The sequence below is a fragment of the Colletotrichum siamense genome (genome assembly GCF_013390195.1).
Source record: "Colletotrichum siamense strain Cg363 chromosome Unknown KSG_Cg363_contig08, whole genome shotgun sequence".
Classification (NCBI taxonomy): domain Eukaryota; kingdom Fungi; phylum Ascomycota; class Sordariomycetes; order Glomerellales; family Glomerellaceae; genus Colletotrichum; species Colletotrichum siamense.
This window is the reverse complement of record NW_023501021.1, coordinates 3,152,986-3,171,523: the sequence shown is the minus strand read 5'-3', so window position 1 is coordinate 3,171,523 and position 18,538 is coordinate 3,152,986. Positions and strand designations below refer to the sequence as shown.

General features: G+C 54.9%; 3 protein-coding genes across 3 annotated transcripts; all 3 read right to left on the bottom strand.

Annotated features, from left to right (window-relative positions):
* Positions 1-4,613: 4,613 nt before the first annotated feature.
* On the bottom strand, positions 4,614-5,711 carry CGCS363_v012381 (uncharacterized protein; the record flags this gene model as incomplete). The annotated part of the gene is made up of 1 exon (XM_036644230.1): positions 4,614-5,711. The coding sequence occupies one exon, from the start codon at positions 5,709-5,711 to the stop codon at positions 4,614-4,616; it is 1,098 nt and encodes a 365-aa protein (XP_036490177.1).
* Positions 5,712-7,257: 1,546 nt separating this feature from the next.
* Positions 7,258-10,245, bottom strand: CGCS363_v012380 (uncharacterized protein; the record flags this gene model as incomplete). The annotated part of the gene is made up of 2 exons (XM_036644229.1): positions 7,258-7,538; positions 7,593-10,245. The coding sequence occupies 2 exons, from the start codon at positions 10,243-10,245 to the stop codon at positions 7,258-7,260; spliced, it is 2,934 nt and encodes a 977-aa protein (XP_036491122.1).
* A 6,713-nt stretch (positions 10,246-16,958) lies between these two features.
* Blmh (Bleomycin hydrolase) lies at positions 16,959-18,538 on the bottom strand (the record flags this gene model as incomplete). Its single annotated transcript, XM_036644228.1, has 2 exons — positions 16,959-18,255; positions 18,315-18,538. The coding sequence occupies 2 exons, from the start codon at positions 18,536-18,538 to the stop codon at positions 16,959-16,961; spliced, it is 1,521 nt and encodes a 506-aa protein (XP_036490695.1).

Here is an 18,538-nt window from a genome sequence, read left to right as displayed (position 1 = left end):
CCGTCACCTAGGGAGGGACATGTTATACTGATAGCTGCAAGGTTGAGTACGGGCAGACTTGACACCCAGCCCTGTTAGAGATCTCCCCAGATTCCACTGGACAAACTGATGGCGTTGCGCCCTTGTCTGTCAGCCAAGGTCAGGCCTGGCAGGCCGACAGTTGTACTAAGCTGGATTTCTACTGCGTAATATGTCAGTCGCGAAGCTGGGGCGATAGATCCCGCACACCGACTGACAGGCATTGCAGTTCCACCCAGGCAGGCACAACCCGAAGCAATTCGCTGCAACGGTCACTTCTAGGAACGACGATCATTCACTCGGTGCATGGCCTTGCGTATTCGCCGTTTTTGTAGGATCGGTTGGCATCAGGATTGACGCTTTGGCCGTCGGATGAGACTGCTATCGAAAGATCAATACCTCACGCTTAGAAGCTGAGGACTGGCGAGTATCACTCGCATCCGAGTGACAGGGACGAACATTGGAATGTCAACCGACGAAGCGTCCACCCTGAAGAAGATAACAAGTTCGCGAAAAACGCGATTGTCATTGGATTGGGCTTTTGTGAAAATGAGTATCAGAGTCAGTGAAGCCCAATCGTGTGCTGTTTTCAACTTCTTCTATCATCCCGAGTAACTCGCGCAGAGGAGGACAGCTGCGGGTAGCCCAACATCTTGATAGGCATTTGGGTTCACTTTCCGATCTGACGAGCCATGAACAGCCATGTGTCTTTGTGTTTCTACGATGCGCCGTTTTGTATTGGTTGAGCGCTGCTGGGCGGAAAGTATCATCCAAGACATCACCAACTTCCTCCAGGACATTGAAGCCGTTTGTGGGGACGATGAGCTGGATTCCAACAAGTGGGGAAGAACCGTTCGTCACGGGATATGGTCTCGCCGCCACGCCATGTGCATAAATTCTTGACGGGGAGCGAGACAGCCTGTTACTGTCCGCATGGCAAGCATGCAGTTGATGTCTTTGGTAGACTGACACGTTCACTCATCACGTTTGCAGCTGCCGTTGGGTGTATGCACTCTCACCGCCCAGTCGACGACAGCTCACCGCTGCAACACCGGGGCGGTCAGAGAGGTTTGATAGGGTCTCGGTATCCTTTGTCTAGTTGAACACATTGACCGAGACATCGCTCATGTTCGCAAACGCTGCGAACGAGGCCATGCCGCCGTGTTCTAGGCTCTGTGATCGGCGGTCTGTTTTGACATTCTCGGGTGATGTATACATACGTGAGCGGTGCTGAAAATGGACGGCACCAAGTGGCATTCGCCCGTCACTCCATGTTATTGGGCAGACGAAGCCCACTCTGGACGAGTTGGCGTTGTCAGCCATGTTGTGAACAACAGCACCGAAATGCATAGTAGTCAATGTTGGTGCTGCAAGGAGACGTGTTACTGAACTTTATGAACTGGCACTACTGAACGCGAAATGACAGAGGCTGCCTTCAATCTAGCCAGCCCAGATTGCGGAACTCCCAAGTGATCGCCATCCGGGAGCATTGTCAAGACGTGAGCGGACAGGTCACTTGCTGGTTGTCCGTATATTGCCCCCAATCATCGGTGATTCAATGCCACAGTCTGGACATTGCCAATATCGGGGGAAAGGTGCACAAACAAGCAGTAGTTGACCATCGGCCAGGCAGTCATGACAAAAGGCGTTTGAGGGCAGCTCTGTCACAGAGCTTGGTCCCGGCTCTACTTCCTCTTCGCGGCCAAAATCAAGTTTCGGTGATGGTCCGGCAACCTATTTGGACGCTGGTCGGAGGCGCAGTTCGACGCATATTGCGCCTGGGCTTCGTGAGCGCAGATTAGAAGAACACAGAGTCATCGCCAAGGCAATCTCTCGGAGCAGACACTCGATCCTCAGTCCCGATGGAGATGAATGGACCTCTTGGTGGGGATGTCTCCAACGACGAGTTCTGAAGCACTCATGCAAATATCGGCTGATAACGTGAAAGCGGTTGGTTACAAAGTAACTCGCTTGGGGTTCTAAACGGTATCCTTTGAGATTGAGAGTACCCGACTCGTTTGGTAGGAAGGGTTTTGGTATTTCCGCCAATCTTCCCAGATCACCGTCCAATTTCAAAGACTATGAGAGCCTGGCCCTGGTTCTGAGGAATTGGAAGAACCCCAACATATTTAGTCAAGTCTCTTGTGCTGCTCTAAACAATCCGTTGATTCATGTACCTCGATATGGCTTTGATGAAGGCATCTCAAAGTCGCGGCGAGCTTCAGCTTGCCCAAGCCTGACAGACAGACGCGCCGCGATATCTTCGCGCGTCTATGCTGGTCAAGGGCCCTGGTAATTCCGGGTCGGTGGGAATTCCCAGGGCCATTATCCACTCAAGCTCGCCGTACTCCGCCGTCGGGGGGGGCCCTCGACGCGTCCGGCGAGCGCTTTTGCCCAAAAAGGTTTAGAGGGTGAAGAAATGAGGTGAGAGTCCTGAAAACACCACCGAGCTTCCCCTGCATGATGCAGTGGTATTGGTGACAAGCATCATTCCACTATATTTAGGCATGCGGGCACCGGGAATGAGGTGCGAGGGGGCCTTGGCATGGATATCCATGCCGGAGCAGGCCTGGGATTGAGGACAGCATCGTTGTATCTTCTTGTTCTCTGTCTTGCCCTCTTTTTTCTTCGGCCTGCGAACCTGGCCTTGTCCTTCTCCACGTGGGGGTTACGTTTTGATTGACCGCGTTCCTGGCCGCTGCTGAGGGAGGGTTCCTTTTTCATCAACTTGCTGCTGGGTTCGTGGTGCCAAGGATGCTGCTTTTTTGGAGATGCCGACCCCAACTCTGGGTGACGGGTTCATCAGGAGTGGGTATGCCTTGCCGCGGTATACTAGAGCGACGATATTGAAACCCCCCAGGCAGCCGGTGGGCAGAATACCCTTTGCGTGGAACAATGAGACGTCGAGCGGGTTCGCATTTCTGATGTCGATGTGACCTCCAAATGACGGGGAGAACCCTTGTCGACGAGAGAGTCGGACAGAGTCAGTGAGTTGAGAGGGAGAAAGTGGGCAGAAAAAAGGGGTCCTTGGGCCGCCGGGTTTCGACGACATGGGAGCGCGGCTGTGGAGCGACGCGTCTGGGAGACGGCGGACGCGTCGAGCGTTGTGACCGGGTATCTGGTATGCCCACGCAGAGGTAGGAGCAAGTTGGCCTTGGTTCATTGAATCCGGGAGACTCGAGAATGACAGATGTCGGTTACAGGTCAACTTGGTGACATTGCTAGACAACTACAAGTTGCCCGAGTTGAGGTTGACTGGCTGCCAGTGAAGTTGAGCTGTCGAATCTGGTGCCGTGCCGTCAATTCATAAGATGGACAGTTTAATTATGAGTGTTGCAAGAAGAGTCACAAAAGCACACTTGTGAGATTCCAACTTTGGAGGAATTCTGAAGTATGCGGAAAGGGGGTCGCTCAGTCCGTGATGTCCCTCTTCTTCGCCGTGCACTGGTTTATGTGAAGTACATGAGTGCTGCCCTGACCGGGGCTGTTACGAGTACGTCGTTTTGTACATAGACCAGCTACAACTACCAATGACCTGAAAGAGACGGTCTTATGTTGGAAAACACTAAAGAGCAGAATACTGCAGGCGTTGTCATGTCTCAAGGCGATGCCATTTCAGATATTAGTGTTGTGTTCGCCTGGTGTTGTCGGGTCCAAAAGACAAGTTCGGGGAAAATGATTGCCGGGCTCAAAGCGACATCCAAAAGCCTCGACTCCTGTGCCATCAACGGGAGCCATGTAGAACGTAGCTGTCAAAATGAGATACGTCTCGGTGGTCCAATATACGACGAGGCTATACTGATTGCAATCACAAGGAACGAATGAAGATGTCGGGCAGGTTCTGTCCATCCGACATTCATTGACAGAGAGGCAAGCTGTGATGACGTTTGCTGTTGACGACTCCTGCCACAATGGAGCTTGGCCGTTATCATTGAGCAAGTCAACAAGAGAGTGAACTCTTTACACCGCTGCAAATTGACACAAAACTTGTCGACAAACCTCGAAAATTCCCATGTCTGATTTCCAGACGTATGCTTACTCCTACAGCCCTCTAGCTTCACTTTCAGGTAGATGAAACACCGATATGTTGCCACGACAAGAATGAAGATGCTAAACATCTCATACAGGAAACCATGAGCCGAGACGAGAGTTGCTAGGAGACTGCTTGAAGATACTTCCTAGCGTTACTGCAACGAAGCTTGTAAAGGCAATTCAAATGCAATGCATGAAGGGGTGTAGCGCTGAAAGCTATTTAACAATCAATTCTGTTCGGACTTGGTGTGCAATATTATATACTGTCGAGGGCTATAGATGCTATCGACAGTCGTGACAAAGACATAACATATTCATTCGACCAGTAATCATCTTGTCTTCATGTCACCGGACTGCTTCCTGTATTCAAACAATGTCTTTCGATTCGCACAAACAAAGGACCTGGATCTACGTAATTTCCTCAGACTACAAAACCTGCCCCTTTTATCAGTGAGCTTTAGGTTTTGGGACTGAACAAAAACATGCCACAACTCTTCACTCCACCAAACATGTTGCCATGTCTATACCGACTTTAGCCTCCGCACACCATCCGATACTCTTGATCATACTAATGACATGGTAGGGTTTGGGTCGAACGGGCGGAAAGGGTTAAGGAGATAGTGCGGCTGTGACTGGGTGACAGTGTTGGTCGCGGTGACTGTGACTTCTGCTGGGGCAACGGTGACACTGTTGGTTGCTGTGACCGTGACTTCTTCGGGGGCGGCGGTGGTAGTGGTGAAAGCGGACGAATAAGTGCTGGATGATAGCGATCCTGGGGTAGAGACAGAAGAAGTAGATGTTGAGGTCGACGTTGACGATGCTTCTGGGATAGAGATAGAAGCGTCGGTTGATGTCGATGTTACGGTCGACGTTGACGACGCTTCCGGGGTAGAGACGGGGCCATCGACCGAAGTTGAAGTCGAAGCCAAAGGCGAGGGAGAGGCTGTGATCGTTGTGGCGACGGTGACGGTGGTCGTAGGATCACAGCTCATCGAAGCACAGGAAGTTCCAGTAGCAGTGCTATCAGGAGCGCTGGTAATTACAGCGGTAGTAGTTGTCTCCGCAGGTGTATCGATAGGAGTAGGAGCGGGAGTTGAGTCAGAAGTTCCAGTGTTAGTAGCGTCGTCTGGCATGTAGACTGTTTCTGTGACCGTTGCGGTGTTGGTGACCGTGATCATGGCCGTGGTAGTCTCGTCAGGAGTACTAGTAGTAGTCGGAGTGGGAGCAGCAGTCGAGCTGATAGTGCTCGAGCAGCTCCTCGACCCGGTGGGAACAAGGGGACTGTTGGAAGCCGGAGTACTCGTTGAGAGCGGAGTGCTCGTTGAGAGCGAAGTGCTTGTGGACGGCGAAGTGCTCGTGGACGGAACATTGACGGTGTTCTCGGGGCGGTTCATGCAATCCCAGGTGCATTTCATTGTGTCCGCATCCCCTATCTTGTTCGCATCCCCTATCTTCTTGACCCAACAGTCTACGATGCACTGGTGCATGTTCTGCTCAGGTCCTTGAACGTTGTCTTCGAAGTTCGGGCCATCCGACGTGATGTTCTTGCCGGCGGCCGCCGCAAACTCGACGAGACTGGGCCGGGCTGATTGAAAGTTAACCGGCTTGGCCATCGCCAAGGACGCCAACAAGATGGCGCCTGTGATGATGAAACACTTCATGGTGTGAGATCGGTGAATTTCTGCAAACAAGACGGGAAAGAAGGGCACGATGATGAGAGATGAGGACAAAGAAAAAGGGGAAACATCAGGCGTCACGTCGTGTTCATTTATAAATCCGCTTACGCTGATACAGTCGAGGAGGCTTCCAACACTCATGGCGCGTCGAGAACGCCTCAACAGATCATGATAGACCCTGATGGCGACGATGAGCAGCCACGGCGCTGGAATCGTCCAACGTTCGATGTAGGCGTCTGCATCAGTAATGGTAACAGACTTTTTCAACAGCCTTCATGAGGCACCCGCACAAATGGATGTGGCTGGGCTAAAGAGGTAGAGAGGTCGTTCAATGGTCGATATGAGTAGCTAGACGTGAAAAACCGGCCCTTCGAGAATAGTTTGATTCTCGCAGTGGCTTGAGACTTCTCATATTAGGCTCTGCACAGCAAACTCAAACTGATCAGCATATTGCTAATATATTGCTCGTAACAACAGCCACAGAGCAACTTTCTAGCTGTGCTCAAAGTTTGCGGCGAAAATACGTATGAACGATCATTACCAAGGTGCACAAGGAGAAACGCCTCAGCATACATAATATGCCACAAATATGTCCCAGGCGCAACTGTCTGTCCTCGGAACGAGAGATGGTTGAACAAAACGAACAACAACCCTCGAACAAGGAAGGTGCAAAAAAGGACATACAACACCGGGCATTCGCCGGTCGTCACCGACCCGACTACTACTCCAGCCCTCATTGGCTTATCTATGGGAGAGCGGACGGGATCCCGAGTTTTCCAATGGGTATGGTCGTATGTGCTTCGAGTTGGGATTGAATCCATATATCAAGGAAGCTCTCTGGTCACTCACCTGGCGTTCATGTGGATGCGGACTGCGTTGAGGATGGATAGTTTCAGAAACCTTATATCCTATCTCGCCTACCAACTACAGACTTTTCCAATACACGGGCAACATTGCTTCAGGAGGGTGGGAGGCAAAGTTTCTGTCAAGGAAAAGAGTTTTGCTAATAGCAAAGTCACTGTTGAGGCGCCATGCATCATCACCTTGACAGTTCTGTGGATATCGAGAGGGGCACTCTGAAAGAGGGTGTTTCATTGACAAGTGGGAGCCGAGGCAGGGTCGCAGAAGAGACTCACGTAATGCTGCGCCGACGAAAGCCAAAGACGAATGACATCTGTTGCCCAAGCATCTAGAGCGAGCTAATACGTCGTGGCGTTCGCCCGAAGGTGAGACCAGTTCGCTCCAAACTGTCCACGGGACCAATTCATGTGGGGTCCACTGCGACAGCTATCGACGAGGGTCCTTTCATAGGTCGAAGAAGTTTTTTGTAGATTTATTGCCTCGATAGCCGCTAGGTTTTTCCTTTGCCATGCCCATATAAATATTGAATCTTTTCCGCCTGAAAGTGTAAAATATGAAAGAAACGCTTTCTCGCTTGTGGAGCTCCTCATCCAATGCTGCTTCTCGCTGGAAAATTCAAAATCTCTGCGCCCGTATAGCTCATTCATCAGTACATGCGTTCCTTTGACCCTTATCCCTCCATAGCCGCCTGGTCGCGGTCGCGATCCCTATGGTGACGGCGGTGGTGATAGTCGTCGTCGTCGTCGTCTCGACGATGTCTGCGGTGGCGTTCACGATCGCGCTCCTCGTCATATCGATCGTCATCCCCGTCATCTCTCCTGTGGTGGCGGTAGTGTCTTCGCCTGTCATCGTCCTCATCTCTGTCGCGTCCCCGGTCATGGTCCCGATCGCGCTCACGGTCTCGCTCGCGATCGTGGTCGCGGTCTTTGCCTGCCTCCTCACGCCTCCTCTCTGTGCTACTGGTTAGATTCAATTATGGAAGAACGACTTGAGTATTTAACATACCTCTTAGGACTTGAGTGGCAGCGGCGTATGCCTGAATTTCCTCCTTGCTGAGGACTCTGAGCACGATGACGAAGTCGTCGCGAACTTCAAACCGTTCCTTTCCGACGGTCAAGGCTTCCGGATTGACAATCTTCCGGCTGATCTTGGTCCAACGGGCGCCCGGAGGGACCTCCTTCAGTTTCTTGTCATCCTTGTGAGGGGCGACACCCTCACGAATCGGGTTGTCTTCCTCGGGGAACTTGCTAGGTGCCTTGAGGATACCCTTGAGTGGCTTCGAGTCCGATTTGTCGCGAGGCGGAGAAACAACACGAACCTGCTTCTCATCTCCGTGAGGCGGTGTAACCTCACGGCCCCGAGACTCATCTCTCGTCGACTCAGTTGACGGCACCGTTACAGGTGATTCCCTCTTGGGCGGTGACTCTTTCCTGGGCGAAGGCGTGCGCTCTTTCGTGTCTCTCAGGGGAAGATCAGCGTAAGTTTGTTGATCCGATCGGTCGTCTCGCGGCAACCGTTCAGACCTCTCTGACCGCTCCGATCTGTCATATCGCTCATCGTATCTCTCAGAGCGCTCTGGACGTTCCGAGCGGTCAGACCTTTCAGCAGCAATGGGAACCTTTTCTCTCTCCCTAGGCTTCTCGTCCCTCATTGCTGCTAGTTGCTCCTTCAACTCCCGGATGTCGTTAGTGTTTGTGGGGTTGAATCCAATGGCCTTTTGAGCAGGCCGCTTCGACTTCTTAAGGTCGTCGTCAGGAGAACCGTCGCGCTGGGAAGACGGAACGCTGTCGCCAGTAAGTCGAGCCTCAGCATCCCGACGGTCCCGGTCCCGATCCCGCTCCCTTTCCCTTTCCCGCTCGCCGCGGTCACGCTCACGAGTATCCGCCTCCGAGTCAGCGGGTGCTCTGCGGGTCTCAACGATCACAGGTGCGCGGTCCCTTGGGTCGCGAGACTCATCTCTGGGCTTGTACCTATCGGCGGTGCGCGTTCCTGACTCGTCTTCATCGTTGCGACGCCGTGACTCTCGGGATTCCTTCTCAGGCTTATCGGATCTCTCGGGCTTCTCATCTTTTTCCTTCACAGCCTGCCCAAGGCCGATTGCTGTAGCAGCCAGTCCGAGACCAGCGCTTACTTTGTCCCGAAACCTGGTTCGCTCGGATTCATCATCGTTGGCGGTGCTGATCCGTCGGCTGTGTCTTTCTCTTTCGGGCTCGAGTCGTGCGGAGTCACGCTTCTTCCTTGATTCATCATCAGAGCCTCTCTTTGTGTCCGGGGGTGATGTCCGATGACCGGTTCTAGACTCCGGGCGGTACCCGGTGCGGGATTCGGGACGGTACCCATTTCGAGACTCGGGACGGACCTCTCTACGTGGGTTCCGTGGGTCATCAAAATCGCCTCCAAGTGGAGCCGAATCCGTGCGAATGCCAAAGCCGCGCGTGGACACGGCATCATCATGGAAGTAGTCGCCACTACCGTAAGTAGCGTCATAAGGGCGATCCTCTCTTGCTTGTCGCTGCACACGGTCATCCTCACGGCTGCGGTAATAATCCTCGTGGTGAATGGAGCGCGGAGCTGTTCCCTCATTGTACACAGACACAGGGCGACGAGATGAAGTGGGACCGGCTACTGTTGCGGCTGCGACGGACGGTGCGGCCACATCCAAAGACGAAGGGATACCGGCGGAACGTCGATCCCTAGGGCTTGGAGGCACCTGCATGTGAACAGGAGCGGCCGGAACAATGGGTGGGATAGAGCCTTGCCCTGAGTCATACACGTTGGTGGTTGATTTATTGATCTTGTCGAGACCCCAAGTCGTCGGCGGAGGGCCGCCGCGACGGCCATTGTCGTTGTACGGACGACTGACAGGATCTGTAGTGGTCACGTTGACACTGGGGCGGTAGTAACCACGGTCAATGCTCTCTCGTCTGCGAGATCTGGAGGGGGGACGAGAGTGGTCCAAGTCGTAGCGAGCAAGGTCGCCAGGGGCGGTGTATTCGTAGCCATCAGTGGCTCCGTAATCAATGGGAGCATTGCCGTGACGAGAGCTGTTCGCATATAGGGTGGACGATCTTGTTGGGCGGTATGCATCAAGCCGACCGTCGACAGTTCGTTCGCGAAGGCGAGTGAACTCTTCGTTATCCATTGTTGCGCTGTAAGAGCCACCGCGATGGTGGCTTCGGGAACGTATAGAAGACGCCGGCTGGGTGTAAAAGGTGCTGTCGCTGGAGCGGTAATCGTCGCGGGTCGGGCTGGAGTGTCTGTTGCTCGAAGAGTGATGCGAAGAAGAGCTTGCCTGCTGAGGTGTTCTTGTCGTAGTAGTGACGATGACAGGACGGGGAGCGCTGGAGTCAAGAGTTGTAGAACGGCCTGCCCGGTTGCGGCTCACATCTCTCAGGCTGGGACCGCGGGCCAGAGGATCCTTGGTGACAGCGTACGTGGTGGTGGTTGTCGGAGTAGTGGTGGAGTGAGAATGGTGATGGCCTCTTGAGGAAGAAGAGGTCGTCGGGGTGTACCTCGTAGAGGTAGGCATGACGTGAATGTCGCCTCCGTACATGGAGCTATAACCGATGCTGGTGGGCATCGACGCTCTCGCCGGATTATAGGTAGGCGATCGTGGGCGAGTGCCGGTGTAGCGCGAAGAAGAGTAGCGGGGATCCATAGCGACGGGTTTGTGAGTTGTCAGCACGCTACGAGTCGTCCTGTGATGTGTTTGTCGTCGCCGTCGCCTTCGCCGTCACCGCCAACTTGGCCGCTGCTCTCGATTTCTGATCACTCTCCAGCGAAAGTGATGTTTTTGGAGGGTTCAGTTGCGTCGAGTCGGCGCCACGAGGGAGGAAGATGAAGAGGGGCAGTCGGGTTGGGTTGGGCGCCGAGTAAGTAAATTGCGATGATGCGGAGCGGACGTAGCGGAAAAGATGCACGACGAACCCACGTGAGGATTCCGCCCTAAAATTTTTATGTCTTTCTCGCTTTGACGTCGAAGTGCTTTGGCGTTTTTGGGTTTTTCACGGCTGTTGCTGATCTGGGTGGGTGTTGTGTTGTCTCACTTTGTTCGCTGGTGTTTTTCGGGCGAACAATGGGATGAAGCCCTATGCTTGTGTCCGTGTTTTTCCCCCTTCCCTGGTCGTGGAGGGAGACAAGGAGAGGGAGAGGAAGAGGATGAGGGGCAATGCTGGGATGCCCACCTCACCGAAATGGATAGTCGGAGTCGGGTGTGGTGTGGATTCTTGGGCCTTGGGCATAGGTGGAGGAGGAAGAGGAGCACAGGATGGCGGGGTCCAGGTCCGGTGTTCAGCGAGCACGCCAGCGCAAGCAACTGAGCCAGATGGTCTGGTCAGGTCAGGCAAGGCAGGGAAGGTCGGGCTGGCTTTGGGTTGGGGTGGGTGCAGTTGTCGTCGGATCGCCGTCGAAACGTCTCTCGTCCCTCGTCTCGTCCGCTTGGCTGCTTGATGTGGACTTGGTGGAATTCTCTACTGCATGCACCTGCAGCGCCGTGGGAAAGAGGGGCGAGTCAGCTTGCTAGCAGCAACTTAGTTGCGGAACGTAGGGATTCAGCAGTGGGTGGACAAGGGCGCAAAAATAGGACGAATAAATCCATGCACCTGCTCCATGCCACGGTTCCATACAAAAAGGGTGTCGAGCTGAGTAGTCATATGGAGTGTGAGTAGGCGCATTGCATGTGTGCGTAAAAGATAGATGAGTGAGGGACGAGGTTGTAGGAAAGAATAGATCGACGAGGGAATCTTACCTCCACTACCAAATATCCAAGGACGAGATCAACGTCACTGAAGCATCTGACGGGCGAAGGGTGTCGGGAACGCTGGCTGGGGGGCGAAAATTGGGCGACAATTGAACTGCGACGTCGATTACTTCGGGAGGGCGGTTATCCTGGGTGCAATGACGGAGCGAGGACTGGACTGATCCCTGTCGACACAGCTGTAAGGATCGCGGGGGGGGGGGGGGGGTTGCTTTGATGATGGTCCGGGGACAAGTCGAGTCCGTAGAATGTACATGAGCATTCGCAAGGCAGAACGGGCGAAATGTCAGAAAAAGAGATAGTCAGCAGTCAATCAGGCTGCGTGACTGGTTGGCTGCTGTCTGAAGGGAGAGTCTGTGTCCCTGGGGCGCCGCCGTCCTTTCTGTCGTCCGGTTGGCGGTTTGGTACCTACCTCGAGAAACGCCGCCAGCCCGTGGGTACCAGGAGTACAGAGCACAAGCTGTACTGGTACGGCGGTACGGGAGTACGCAGTAGGCAAGGTGCCGCGAAACCAAGGACTTGGTTGATAAGGCCAAGGATGTCGACGGTTGGACGTTGTCGTAGACAGAACTTTGTTCCTCCAGTAGGGGTCTTCGGAAGATCGCGAGGGGCCTGCGGTTATCCGGAGCTGACGACGGACAAGTGCTTGTTGCCGCGACAAGGCTGCATGCCATGTACAATAATAGACGGAGGGCGGTTTGTTGTCCGTCGCGTGCTGCACGTGAAATATTCAAGTATTCCTACACAGTCGACGAGCTATGGAGAGGAGGGTGTGTCTTGGTGTAGCTCGAGGTAGCTCTACCCTGACCAAGCTGACAAGCTGGATTGGCGGATTGATTGTGTACGTGCGTCAACGTCAATGCCAATGCTAGTGCCGTCATGTAAGGTAAGTTCCCCGTAGCCTGGGAAATGGACGGCCGACGACTGGGCGCTTTGCCGATAACTGTTTTAGTACGTTGCCTTTGCTGGACAAGTCTCGAGCCTATCTATTACCCAGGCAGAGGGCCAATGGTGCTAGCTCAATCAAATCGCGCTGGAAAGGGAGGCCTGTTGGGCGGGCATGTGGAAAACGCTTGCTTGCTTGGCTAAGGCCGTTTCGTCTCTGTGGTGTGTTCCTGAGGAGTTCAGATGAAGACAAAAACTGGAGGCCGGATGAGACGAGGGCGGTGATTCGACTGTAGGTTCCGCCCTGAAGTCCTGCCTGCATCTTCCTGATCTTCTGCTTCCAACTGTCGATTGGTGCTGGCAATGGTCGCCACTGAGGGCCTGTTGATGAAGAAACGCAAGGAGGCGATCGACTGTGTGTGAAATGTGATGAGAAGTTCAAGTGGTCTAACTGATGACGCGGATTTAAACCAAGAGGCAGTCCACCAAAAGAGGGCGAAGAAGCGACCGGTGAATTGAAATTGATCAGGTCCAATCTGAAGCACATAATTATTCCGTCGTAAGGGTTCGACTGGCTAGTGAATTTGGTTCAGGGGAGTGAAACCGAAGCAGGCCCTTTGAAATGCGAGGCCGTCCTTCGGAACTAGAGGGTTCTGACGGCAGTGAGCTCACAGCTTGCTGGTGGTGTGGTGAGCAATGAGTCGCTCTCTTTCCTGTTCGGGAAGCCGGCTGTCGTCCGTGTCGATCGCGGCGATGACGTCCGTCTGTTCAGGTCTGGACCAGAGCCAGGATGCTCCTCGCTTGCGCTTTTCTAAGGTGAAGGTCCGGATCCAGGATTCACCTCCGCTATTGACGGCGTATCCTTCCAGGGCTTTGGCGCGATGCTAAGGCACGCAGTGAACTGAACATTGAATTTCTGAAATTCCAACTAATAGTAGACGTCCGGCAGACGGCGAGCCAGTGTCGCAAACCCCCACCGCCACCGGGGAGGCACCGCAAGTGTTGGGGGCAGGGGGCTTGTCGACTAAGAACAAGCCAGCATTTTCTGGACTCCTCGTGTTGGGTGGATGACGACGGGCCACGGAGACCTGTTTCGTGCAGATGTTTGCGTTCGACAACTTGAGAAAAATAGGGGACAGGAAGCAAATCCCCGCCTGGCAACATGAATGTACACTGCTTCATTCGTTGGAGCTGTTGGCTTTGTGTCGCAGAAGCCGCAGCTGCCCCCATCCGCCGTGGGTTGCGTCGCAATGCTCTGTACGGACAGGCACGCTGTATGTATGCCGCGCTCTTTCTTGTGCGATGCAATGCCAATGCCGTCTGACCGGAGGACAAGGGTCGCTCGGGTCCCTGACTAACAAGAAACCGCCGTGCCGTATCGTTGTCCGCTTGTGATGGATCGGGAATTTGGCCGACGTCAGCGGAGGGACTTTGTACTGGGTAGAAGAACATTAGCGCGCAAGATGTTGACGCCAGTCTGATTGATGATTGATTGAGGCGAACCAGCGAGCGACGCCCATTGGCAAAGATGGATGCCGTCTAGAGCGGCCGGGACGGGATGGCTTGCCCAGGAAACGGATGCTTGTCCTCGGTGGAGGCTAACGGCAGACGTGGGAGCTGCATGAACGTGACGGACGGGACTGAGGTGAACGAACAGCAACCAAACATGCAACTGCTTGCTGGTGGGATGTGAATGTGGATGTGAAGCCGCAACGGCAGGTCTTGGTGGTGGTAATGGTACTTCGGGCAGGCGCACCTCCCGCCGTTCTTGCCTTCCGTCTCAGTTCCTTCCATTGGGTCAGTTCCGAGCCATACCTGCCTTGCCTCACCTGCAGTACCTATCGTTCCTATCTCCTGCAATCAACAAACACCGAACCAGGGCTCGAGGCAGAAGAAATAAAACATCAACAACTCCTTCACACCCTTGGGCATCGCATCATCAACGCTGTCAACAACCACAGCCAGTCAATCCGTCAATCCCTCCAGAACCCAAACCTAATCCGCCACGATCCCTTCCAATCGTGGATATCGATCGATACCTGCACGCAGAAATGGGCCCCACTGCGCCGACAGCCCGATTTTAACTACACGCTTGTCCATGTCTCTCTCCCTGCATCGCTGTGGATGAAATGGACGTGCCCATTTCGACCCAACCATCCGCCCGCATCTCCGGTTGCTGGTCGACTGCGACTGCCCGTCTGTTGTGCCTCCTGGCCTGTGCCTGATGGGCTGTCAGCCCTCGTCGGTATGACTGCCAAGCACCACCTGACAGTGGGACACATCGAAGACTCTGGAACATCCGCTAGTCCTTTGATGTGATATATCCCGATGCAACAGCTGTCCAGACTCATCTCCAACCCGACTGGCCTACGAGAGGGAAGAAGACAACGGCGACAAGCGCAACGACTGCCCCGCACCACCCACCTTCACGACCGACCGCCGCAACCACCACGCCATCGACCTACGTGCCTACATAGCACACTGCACTGCGTGACTGCTACTCAATCGCATCTGCAGCATCTTGCCGTTCTGCAAGACGACTCTCCATATTATCTGCGTCCCGGCTACGCCACGCCGCAAACACACGACCAAACAAGCAATGACTTGCGTCTTCCCGCCTGCCGCGAAGCACTGGCTCCGAAACCTTTCGATCGATACCCGGCCAGAGCCAAACCGCAACTGCCGCGTGGGGACACTGGGGTCGATCTCGAGCCCGTCAGTCGCATGCTCGCTCACCGCTACGATTCAGCCACACGCAGCTACTGCCTGATACTTTGCTGTATTTCCCTCATTGCCTTCCTTCGCAACCACAGAGGAAGGCAACAAGTGTAACGTCTCTCCAGTTGCCTCCTCAACTGTGCAAGGCGAGATGCTACGAGAGCATGGGATGGTTGTCTTGCTATCGACGCAAGGGCGCTCAATGGAGAAAGGCGCACTCGTGTCATGCCCCGTCATTCCCTCTAGCCGACAAGGAGCATCCCATCTGCTTCAATTCGCCAAACAGCCCTGCCCAAAAAAACACTGCCTCGGCGATGCCAGCATTCGAGATCCCTATGGTTTGCGCTTTGATGAGCCAATAGGCGACACAGTTGAAGATTTTCTCTTCCACTCTTCAAGCTTTGCCGCTTCGAGGAGGGTTGGACCCCATGTAGTTTGTGGCGTCCCCTTTACAACACCGTTGACGGTTGGGCTTGAACGGTCCCGGAGACCCGCCAGTAGAGCCCGCTCCCGGTAGAGCCCAAGACGGGGATCCCCGGCTTCGGTCAACTCCAAGCCACCAAGCAACGGCTTTGGGTTCTCGCCCAGTTTGTTAGGCCCAGAAGCTCATAGGCTTTCCGCCATGTACTGCATTGTATCTCAAGTGATCTGCTCCGATCATTGCCTATCCTTTGACGGGGTGAAAACTTTGAATTTTCAATTTTCGCATCTCGATCTACTGACGTTTCATCCAGATCCGTCTTTGAAGCGGGCCTTTGAGCGATACGTGCGTGGACTTGATGGGAGATGATGCTGTCCCGCAGTCGAAGGATGGAGTGAACGAGCCCGACGAAGATTGAGCTTGGACTAGCAGAGCCTCTGATGCCAGAGATGGGCTGTTTCCCACGTGGATCGATGTAGCGCCAAGAATACGCCGCAACGCCATCTGAACTGAGGCCCCCGACCTTGATCTCGAACACTTACGTACAGGCGAACGACTGTGCGAGATCCTTGGCGACAGACCCCAAGGACGTCCGTCAGCTCGCACCTCACTTTTGCTATCAAAAGTGTAGCTGGCATCGCGCTGGCGATTTGGAGAAGCAGCCTAGGATTCATTCAGCCTACGAACTAATGCACCGTCAAGTCGTTGCTAGACCGAGCGGCTTGGATACAGCAGCGACTGCTTGGACAGTGTCCGTACTTCCACGTGCTACACGGACTGTAGTTCATAGGCCGTTCCAGATCAAACGGCGAACAGCCCTCATGAACCTGTCCCGTCTCTAATCTTGATGCAATTTTGTCTTACGAGGTGATCGGAAGAACGCAGCAATTTCTGTCGAGTCACGGCTGAGTCACAGACTCAGAGTTTCCAGGAGCAATGACTGATACCAATTGATCGAGCTCAACAAAACGCGTACCGGGAGCCAAATGAGGGCAGCCTCACTTTTCGCTTCGAGGCCAGCGACTCCATCCCGGTCGACAAGCGGATATCCCATCCACAAAAGGCAAAACAAACCTTCCGTCCTTGGAAGAACTTTCGCGGGCCGAGCCCACCACGTCAGAGAGTGTGTGGTCCCTTGTCGGGAGAGCAAAACCTTCATCGGCGAGGTGGAGGGTTCTGAGGAAAGGTTCGGTGAGTGGACAACCCCGGGGTTCGCTGTCGGCGGCCGGGACGTATCCGCTTCGGGCCCCGGCGACACTGCTGGCAAGGATATCGCGGAGCTCCATGACTGGAGATGACGCGGGTCTATTTGGATTGCCGCCATGGTTTGACGCAGCCCACTTGACGGATCTTTGGTCTTACACCGGTCTGCACTTGGCTAGACGGCCATGGTTTCGCGGGAAGTGGCCGACGGCGGAGGAGAGGAGAACGACCGGTCATATGTTGAGCAGTTGAGAGGGGGACCGGATGCAAAAGTAAACATGTAGTAAATTAGATCGCTGCTTGCCTACCCATCCCATTCATCAATATTCGTGCCCGACAAGAAAAGACGCGTCCGCCGACTCCCGAACCCATCAAACGCGCGAGACATCTATGCCAAACTGCCCATCGGGTCCCACAGCGGCAGCACAATCGGCTCCGTACCAATAACCCCCTTGACCTCCTTGCTCAGGAATCGCGGGTCGATGACAGCCTGGTACACAAACTCGTCCATCCACGCATCGCTCATGACAAACCAGCCCTTGTCGCCCGCGCTCTCGCCCCAACTGTTCTGCACCCTCCACCGCACGCTCTTGCCCTGGGCGTCGAGGTGCACCGCCGTGAGCACCATGGCGTGTGTCATGGCGCTCTCGCCCGTCCTCAGCCTGCTCGCCTTGTCCATGCCCAGCGTGGACACACCGAAGCCGAGCTCGTAGTCGATGAGGTCGAGGTCCATGATGCCGGACGCGGAGTTGCTGAACTTGCCCACGTCGGAGCCGAAGAAGACGGGCAGCCCCGCCTTAAGCATGGAGACGCACGCGGACTTAAGCGTCGCCATGTCGACGTTGACGTAGGTCACGCCGCGGCCGCCGACGATGTTGCCGAGCCGGTCGACGGTCATGAGCGTCAGGGGCTCGTGGCGCGGGTCGTGGACGAGGGAGACCATGCCCTCGATGACGGCGGAGGTGATGCGGAAGTCGGAGGAGTAGATGTCCTTTGCGAAGGCCGCGGGCGTCGTTGTGAGCTCGTGCGCCTTGCCGTTCTTATCGAGGTAGGTCCAGGTGAACTCCTCGCGCGGGTTCGGCGGCGGGCCGAGGGTGAGGGTGAGGATGCTCAGGATCTCGCGGACCATCTTCTCCTTGGTGGAGGAGAGCGTCTGCGCCGTGGCCGAGCCGGAGCGGATCTCCTTGCGCAGGATGAGGGCGTACTCGCGCAGCTTTGTCTTGACGATGGAGTTGAGGACGCCCGAGTTCATGGCGTTCCAGCTGTCCGGGTACAGCGCCTGCGGGACGAGGCCGTACTTCTGCACGAGGTTGTAGACCATGTCCCACTGCCCGCCGTCGCTGACGATGTCGCCGAGCAGGGCCTGGACGAGCCTGCCGTCGAGGTCCTCGGCCGCGGTGTCGATGATCTGCTCGAGGAAGTAGTTTGACTTCTCGAGCTTGTCCCAGAAGAAGAGGTAGGACTGGGAGAGCTCGAAGGCCTCGAGGTTGTAGCGCTTCATGAGGGCGACGCGGAAGGTGTTTGTGGAGGCGAAGAGCCAGCAGCGGCCGGAGGAGCGCTGGTTTGTGATGGGCCCGCCCTCGAAGGGGATCTTGACGTTGAAGATTTGCGGATCCGAGAGCTTGGTCGAGGTCGAGGTCAAGACGGTTCGCGGGTCGGCGGTGCTGAGCGCTGTGAGGGCGAGTCTGGGGAGCTTTTAGTGAGTTGAAGGCCTTTTGAATGAGATCCAGGAGCGGAAACTCACTTATTCTTGGGATCGGAGAGGAAGCGGGATTGCCATGATTGTGTCAAGTGTACGGGCAGACCCTCAGGCTCGCGGAGAAGCTTCATGCCGGTCTTCTCGTCCCCGCCTCCGTTTTCTACGTTGACCAACTCATTTTCGGTTACCTGGAATCGGCGAAGGCGCTCGAGGAGTTCTTTCTCGCTCGAAGGGTCGACGGCGGCGGTCTTTGATGGTTGGGAGCCCAT